Here is an 8,373-nt window from a genome sequence, read left to right as displayed (position 1 = left end):
AGGCCAACAGACAGACGACTGTAACACAACAGCAGGCCAACAGACAGACGACTGTAACACAACAGGTGTATGACACAGGTTTCAGGCTCCTGTCTATATAAAGCTGCTAATTTGTATAAAAAACATGTTCTAAATACACTCATGCTTCGGGACACAGACAGACAGTCTGAAACGGGCTGGTGTCCTGACTGTAGGAGAGTTGGCGACTGAGTGGATTTAAATGGCTCGATGGCGCCACCATGTGTTAGAATGGAGTAAATACAGCGAGTGTCCCCGCATTTCAAAGACCTTGCAGAAATATACTGTACCGTCAACAGCCCCGCTGCTCTCAAAGGCTGAGCTCAATGTTTCACCTGAAGACTCTTTTCACTCTGTTTGCGTTTTTACTTTTTACTTTATTGTTTCCTCTCCTTTGTCATGGCTTCAGTTCATTCGAACGGAGGTATTGTTGTTATAAGGTCGGAAAACATCGTCACATCTTGTTATGAATCGAAATGCAATGCAACTGTCTGCGTCTGAATAACATCAATCAAAAAAGTAAATAAATAACTAAAAAAAATTGCGTGGATGCGTGCGTACGTGTGAGTTCCTGTATTTGGGTGTGAACCGTACAAACATGAGCATGTCTCTGTGAGTTATCTGCGTGCGTGTGTGTGTGTGTGTGTGTGTGTGTGTGTGTGTGCGTGCGTGTGTGTGTGTGTGTGTGCGTGCGTGTGTGTGTGTGTGTGTGCTTACGTTGTGGGTTTGATTCCCGCTGGGACCATGTATACTGAAAAATGTATGCACTGACTCACTACTCAGTTGCGGCACATATACCATCTCCTGGACCCCACCACTATACTACTACGCCCTCTGCTGGTTCATCCCGAACACACCATTGTTGGCCTTGGTGAGGCCTTGTTTCTGCACCGTGAGCTCGTGACAGTCGATGTGCCGGAACTCTGCAGCGAACAGACCAAACAGAGAGAAGAAGACCATGACCAGGGCCCACTCAGCCACGGCCGCCCCGGACCGGTAGCCGGTGGCGACGAGGGCGGGACCTGGGGAGGCGGAGGGGGTCAAGGAGCACAAGCAGGTCACCTGTCAGGTGTCTAAGCCACACAGTTTCAACAACACACGTTATTAACAGAACACACATGTTTGATACCATTCCTCATTCCATTCCATGCGTTACAATGAGCCCGTCCTCCGATTTCTACCTCCACCAGCCTCCCCTGGGTATAAGTGCTTAGTGGGGTTTTTGCTGTCACCCACTGCAGCTATACTGTCCCTGGGGACATTACACATGTATTCTATTCCATTCCATTATACACATACATGACATTATACCTAGAAATGAACCATATTAATAATGTATTATAACAGATGTAAAATTAGCATCTTTACCCCTGAACATTGTAATAGCTGTCCAAGCATACGTAGTCCAGATAGCTGTTTCATCCATACTTAGTCCAGATAGCTGTTTCATCCATACTTAGTCCAGATAGCTGTTTCATCCATACTTAGTCCAGATAGCTGTTTCATCCATACTTAGTCCAGATAGCTGTTTCATCCATACTTAGTCCAGATAGCTGTTTCATCCATACTTACAGTGTCTATAGTAACAAGCATGACTCATAACAGATGAGACGCATTTTGTTGATCATTATCTAGATGGTTTATATCATTGTCTTCATCTAACACCTCTCAGGGCCTGGCTTCCTGCACTTGTATTGTCACACACACACACACACACACGCACGCACGCACGCACGCATGCACACACACACAAACGCACGCACGCACGCACGCACACACACACACACACACAAACGCACGCACGCACACACACACAAACGCACGCACGCACACACGCACGCACACAAACACACACATACGCACACAAACGCACACACACAAACACACACAAACGCACACACACGCACGCACACACGCACACACAGGCATGCATGCACGCTAGCATGCACACACACACACAGACACACACAGACACACACAGATGAACACACACACACACACACACACAGATGAACACACACACACACACACAGGGGACAACATAACCCCCCCTGGGGGGGCACAGAGAGTTTGCTGGGACTTTGGTGTTGAAGGATACCGAGGATGATGATGCTGGTGCAGACGCTACAGAGGACGGCCCTGAGAGGGCCAAGCCAATGGCGGCACTGGGAGGGCTCGGCCTTGTAGGTGAGCCACAGCTGCAGCCAGAAGTAAGCCACGCCCACGACAAAGACCAGGAAGTTACCCACCATGTGGACCGTGTACATCACTGTTAGCTGGAGGAGAGGGAGGAAGAAAGAGAGGGGAAGAGAGAGAGAGAGAGAGAGAGAGAGAGAGAGAGAGAGAGAGAGAGAGGAAGGTAGAGAGAGAGAGAGAGAGAGGAAGGTAGAGAGAGAGAGAGAGAGAGAGAGGGAGAGGGAGGGAGAGAGGGAGATATAGGGATGAGGGAGGAGCAGAGAGGAGAGGGGGAGGAGGAAGACAGATAAAGAGGGTGTGTGAAGGGGAGTTTTAATTCTAGGAACGCATCAGGAGAATCACACATGAATGTCATGCAGGAGCTACTGGACCTGGAAGTTGCCTGTGAAGGAGATGCCTTAACGATATCAAATCATCAATTATTCCAAAGGGAGAATGGGATAAGGACAGGAAGACGTACCTGGGATAAGGACAGGAAGACGTACCTGGGATAAGGACAGGAAGACGTACCTGGGATAAGGACAGGAAGACGTACCTGGGATAAGGACAGGAAGACGTACCTGGGATAAGGACAGGAAGACGTACCTGGGATAAGGACAGGAAGACGTACCTGGGATAAGGACAGGAAGACGTACCTGGGATAAGGACAGGAAGACGTACCTGGGATAAGGACAGGAAGACGTACCTGGAAGTTGCCTATGAAGGAGATGCCAAGAGAAGAGATGAAGCCCAGCACGATGCTGGCCGTGTTAACTCTACTGTGGTCACCATAGTCCCTGACCTGCTGAAACCTCATCACCACGATCCACAAGGCTGGGGGGGGGGGAGAGAGAGGGGGGGGGGGAGAGGGAGAGAGGGAGAGAGAGAGAAGAGATGAAGCCCAGCACGATGCTGGCCGTGTTAACTCTACTGTGGTCACCATAGTCCCTGACCTGCTGAAACCTCATCACCACGATCCACAAGGCTGGGGGGGGGAGAGAGAGGGGGGGGGGGGAGAGGGAGAGAGAGGGGGGGGGAGAGAGAGAGAGGGAGAGAGAGAGAGAGAGAGAGAGAGGGAGAGAGAGAGGGGGAGAGAGAGGGAGAGAGGGAGAGAGAGAGAGGGAGAGGGAGGAAGGTAGAGAAGGGGAAAGAGACAGAGAGAGAGAGAGAGAGGGGGGGGGTATGAAGCTGTGTGTGTGCATGTGTGCGTGTGTGTGCGTGCGTGCGTGCGTGGACTCACTCACCTAGAACAGCACAGATGTTGCAGATCTGGGAGAAAACACAGCTCTGCGGGTAATGGGTGCCACATTTGCTGAGGGAGAATAAATTCATTCGGAATTTAAATCAAATCAAATAAATCAAATTGTAATGATCATTTACACAATATACATTTACACAACGCAACAATCAAACAACATCAATATCAATTTGTAGTGCAATGTTAAAATAATGACACAATGAGGAAACAATAATAATTATATTTGACTGAAATATGAGTTCTATGTCGTGACTTGCGATGTCGAAGTTGTTCAGTCACGTCTACCTTATATAAGGGAAGGCCACCGTTAAATTCACCGTCCCATTTGACACAGCCATGCCAAACCTGGGAAGAACACGAAAGGCAATCAAGAACACACACCCTAGGATAAGACATAACACCGTCCTAAGAATAAAGCAAATCATTTTTCCCAGCAAGAAAAAACAATCTGCTGCTTTTTTTTTCTTTTCTTTATTCTAAGAACAAGAAAGTTAGTGTTGAATTATCTCAGAGAAACACGCCCTGCATTTCTTCATCCTTGACCGCTGTTTCCCACGAAAAGGCTGATAGTTAATGAGAAGTGAAAACAAATAATGTTCTACCAACTGTAGAACCTAAGAGGCACAATTTCTCACTAAATGTTTAACCTCTTCTGACTAATTTCTGCCTAAAAACCAGACTCAAACTAAACGTACGTTACATTTACATTTTTGACATTTAGCAGACGCTTTTATCCAAAGCGACTTACAACAAGTACATTTGTCTAAAGTAAGTGAATCACCTATCAATCAGTCAGCGTAAGAAAAAAAAACTATGCCAGGACCAGGGGCCGTTGGCGGTCACAAGAAGAAGGAAGAATTACTTCTTCTTTTTTTGGGGAACTGTGCAGGGGTTAGTAGTGGGGGTGGAAGAGGTATCAAGGAGGGACAGTCATGGGTAAACTGCTTATAACATTAGAAATATGATGATCAGATGCAAAAGCAGGATGCAGTTTGGTAGGTAACACCTTGAGGTGTTGTGTGGCTATGCTCCCGACACCAGACACGTCACTCACAGCCCATATGCCCACTGTACTAGACAGGTATTCACCCCCCAATAGTACAGTTCCTCTACTGTTAAAAATAAAACATTAAAAAATAAAGTAATCCTTCTTTCTTACATTTACATTTACATTTATGGCATTTAGCAGACGTCTTTATCCAAAGCGACGTACAACAAATACATTTGTTTAAGTAAGTGAATCATCTATCCAACAGTCATCATAAGATAAAGTAATCAATGCTCGGACCAGGGACCATTGGCAGTTGTAATGCCAGTAGGCTATTTTTTTTTAAATATATATATATTTTATTAGCAGGACAGAACTTGTACAGGGGGGTAGCAAGAGAAGAGGTCTCGGGTTTAGGGTTAGTATAGGGGGGGTAGTGAGGGTGAAGAGGTCTCGGGGTTGGGGTTAGTATAGGGGGGGTAGTGAGGGTGAAGAGGTCTCGGGTTGGGGTTAGTAGAGGGGGGGTAGTGAGGGTGAAGCGGTCTTCTCGTGTTGTGACCGCTAACGGCCCCTGGTCCTGGCATAGAGTTGTTTTTCTTATGATGACTGATGTATAGATGATTCACTTACTTTAGACAAATGTACTTGTGGATAAAAGCGTCTGCTAAATGTCAAAAATGTGAAAATGTAAATATGTCACTCACACGGCCCAGATGCCGGCGCTGCCGAACACGGCCAGGCTGAGGGGGAGCAGCGCCCAAAGCCACATGATGGTGCTCCCGGGGCACCTGGGAAAATAAATGAATGAATGAATGAATGAATGAATGAATGAATGAATGAATGAATGAATGAATGAATAAATAAATAAATTCTCTCCCTCTCTCTCTCTCTCTCTTTTCCACTCTCTTTCTTCCTCCCTCTCCTCCAGCTAACAGTAATTAGTTAATGAATGACTGAATGAATAATCTGGCCTCCAAAGAAAAACTTCTTATGGTCGTTAATAAAAACCTGTTCTCAGCTTCAGCTTCCTGATCAAGTTCACAACATGAGATAAATACAAAAAGGTGCAGATAAAATGCTACTATGATAATATGCTACTATGATAATATGCTACTATGATACTGTCAAGGGTAAACCTACAGGGGAAAGCTCTTGTGACCTTCAACTGTATTCACAGACATGTATCAACTGTATTCATAGACATGTCAAATAGAACCCTAGGGTTAGGGTTAACCCTAACCCTAACCCTAACCCTAAGCAGTAGACACGGAAAACATACGCTAATATCGGTCAATCAATCAATCAATTAATCAATCAATCGTTAACCTGGCTTTAGGTGGGGCTCATACCGGTACTGTCTAAACAGTCAATTGGGACACAGTGAAACAGCAGAGTAGCTGTAGAGGAGACTGGTAGACTGGGTCAGGACCGGCAGAGGGAGAAGAAATGGCGAGAACATTCTCCAGACGTTTGAGGAATTAAAGGCACAGAGAGGAGAGGGAGCAGAGATGGAGAGGGAGAGGCTGTCCTACTTATGTCCACTCTTAAACAAAAGGGGTCCAAAAGGGTTCTTCGACTGTTCTTCGACTGTTTGTAGAACCTGTAGAACCCTTTGGGTTTGGGTTCCTCAATGGAACATACTTTTCCAGACTAAAGTCAAACCTCCAAATCCCTCAAAAACCAAAATGACTAAACAGTCACCAAATGACTAAACAGTCACCAAATGACAAACATGTAAAACGTTCCTGAGAGGATGGAGGGAGAAGGCGTGATAGATCACAGAGAGGACAACAAGGACATCATATACACACATAAGAGAAGGGAAGCACAGAAGTAAGGATATTAAATAAAATGACAAGACATGATAAGAAAGAAACAATACGGTCAAAGATAGAGATGAAGAGGAAGGGAACTCACGGTGATGTGTGTGTTTAGTGGGAGGAGGCAGACCTGAAACAAACCCTCTGACCTTTTTTCCTCAAACTTTATTCGAACTGCCTCTTCACTGTAGATGAACGTTACCGTAACAACACTAGTAGAGGGATATTCTCCTTTTCTCCTGAGAGAAGCAGGACCAGATTTTGGACGTGGTCTGGGGCCTGGAGTGGCCATGGTCTATCCTCTACCTCTTAACCCAAATTCTGCTTTAATTTGATTATTGATTACTTTATCTCCTTGTCATGTGTAGTATGCTATTCTGAACCATGATCTGAGCATATCCACACAAACTTCAAGGTGTTACCCATCAAATGGCATCCTGCTTTTGCATCTGATCATCCTATTTCTAATGTTAGAAGGACTTTAGTTTGGGTCTGGTTTTTAGTCAAATAAGGCTTTCAGCATAAGAGGCATCATCTCTTTTTTTGTCTTTCTGAAGGACTCAGCTACACAGGGCATTACGGTTACATAAGTCAACTCAAAGTGAAACAAAAATCATAGGCATTTTTAACAAATGGCATCAATGGAATCCTGTAAGTAGACTTAAATGGCTCCATGGCGCCACCATGTGGTTGAATATATTAAATACAAAAAAGTGTTCCATCCATAGAGCTGAATAGAGGCACCTGCTGTCTTTCCCATTCTCGCATCTGTGACAGCATGAAGGGCGTGCTGTAGGCAACTAGGGCGGGACTTCCTGTCACTTGGGAAGGCATCAGCCAATCAGACCAGCAGATGGTCTTCTTCTTCAATAAGTTTGTCTATAGAGTGTAAATGGCTTTCAGGTGCATGATACCACCTGCTGGTGCTGATCAAATCAAATCAAATCAAATCAAATCAAATCAAATCAAATCAAATCAAATCAAATCAAATCAAATCAAATCAAATCAAATCAGATTTTATTGGTCATGTACATCTCATAGTGAAATGCATTTTTTCTAACTCCTCATTCAACAACAATCAAACGAATCAATAATACAATATCATATAATAATAATAATGATGACCGTGGTGGCATGTATGTTGCAGCAATAAAACAAAAGACTGACCTGAGACACTGGTTCAGAGTTGACAACATGTCACACCCAGTATAATCACAGTTACGTTCGAGGAGGGCGCCCTCTAGTGTTTCTGACTCTATGGTTCAGTCCTACCTGCCACCCCAGCTCAGAGAACAACAGTTACGTTAGAGGAGGGCGCCCTCTAGTGTTTCTGACTCTATGGTTCAGTCTCTGAGTCCTACCTGCCACCCCAGCTCAGAGGACTACAGCTACGCTAGAGGAGGGCGCCCTCTAGTGTTTCTGACTCTATGGTTCAGTCTCTGAGTCCTACCTGCCACCCCAGCTCAGAGGACTACAGCTACGCTCTCCACTGTAGCAGTCAGATCCTGTCCACACTTCAATCAGTTAACATTCTTCCAAATACACACTTAAGACATTGTATATCACTGGAACAAAGAGAAACACAATTTATTGAAATCTTCTCATAATGTGTGAATGCTGTCAATTAAGTGTGTCCAGTTGATATTTCTTAAAAGACCCCTGTTGGTACAAAAAATAACAGAAAATATAACTTAGACCCACTGGAATAACAGTGCAAGGAAATAACATGAGTGATACAGTGTATGTTTTTAATAGAAGTTTGACCACAGAACGACTTTCAGATTTGCATAATTTTAGGCAGGAATTGTCTTCTACTCTAAACAATATAATTCAATAAGAAAATAAATAACATTTAAAAAGTTGCATTCCGATTTCTCCTGTACTGTGTGTGTGTGTGTGTGTGTGTGTGTGTGTGTGTGTGTGTGTGTGTGTGTGTGTGTGTGTGTGTGTGTGTGTGTGTGTGTGTGTGTGTGTGTGTGTGTCTTTGTGTGTTTATGTCTGTGTGTTTATGTGAAATATGAACCATATATCAACCCGAGTATATCTCCATGTGCTATCTTAATCAGTGGCACTTAATCCACATATACCATCTCCTGGACTCCACCACTATACTA

At 44.6% G+C, this 8,373-nt stretch overlaps 1 protein-coding gene across 1 annotated transcript; it reads right to left on the bottom strand.

The window, feature by feature from the left end:
- Positions 1-416: 416 nt before the first annotated feature.
- Positions 417-5,208, bottom strand: LOC310809913 (modulator of macroautophagy TMEM150B-like; the record flags this gene model as incomplete). The annotated part of the gene is made up of 7 exons (XM_083677434.1): positions 417-1,040; positions 2,117-2,294; positions 2,675-2,749; positions 2,900-3,027; positions 3,438-3,505; positions 3,737-3,796; positions 5,144-5,208. The coding sequence occupies 7 exons, from the start codon at positions 5,206-5,208 to the stop codon at positions 844-846; spliced, it is 771 nt and encodes a 256-aa protein (XP_083533560.1). The 3' UTR covers positions 417-843.
- Positions 5,209-8,373: the final 3,165 nt, after the last annotated feature.

This window comes from Argentina silus (genome assembly GCF_951799395.1).
Source record: "Argentina silus genome assembly, chromosome: 9".
Taxonomy (NCBI): domain Eukaryota; kingdom Metazoa; phylum Chordata; class Actinopteri; order Argentiniformes; family Argentinidae; genus Argentina; species Argentina silus.
The sequence above is the reverse complement of the archived record's forward strand: the minus strand, read 5'-3'. Positions and strand labels throughout refer to the sequence as shown.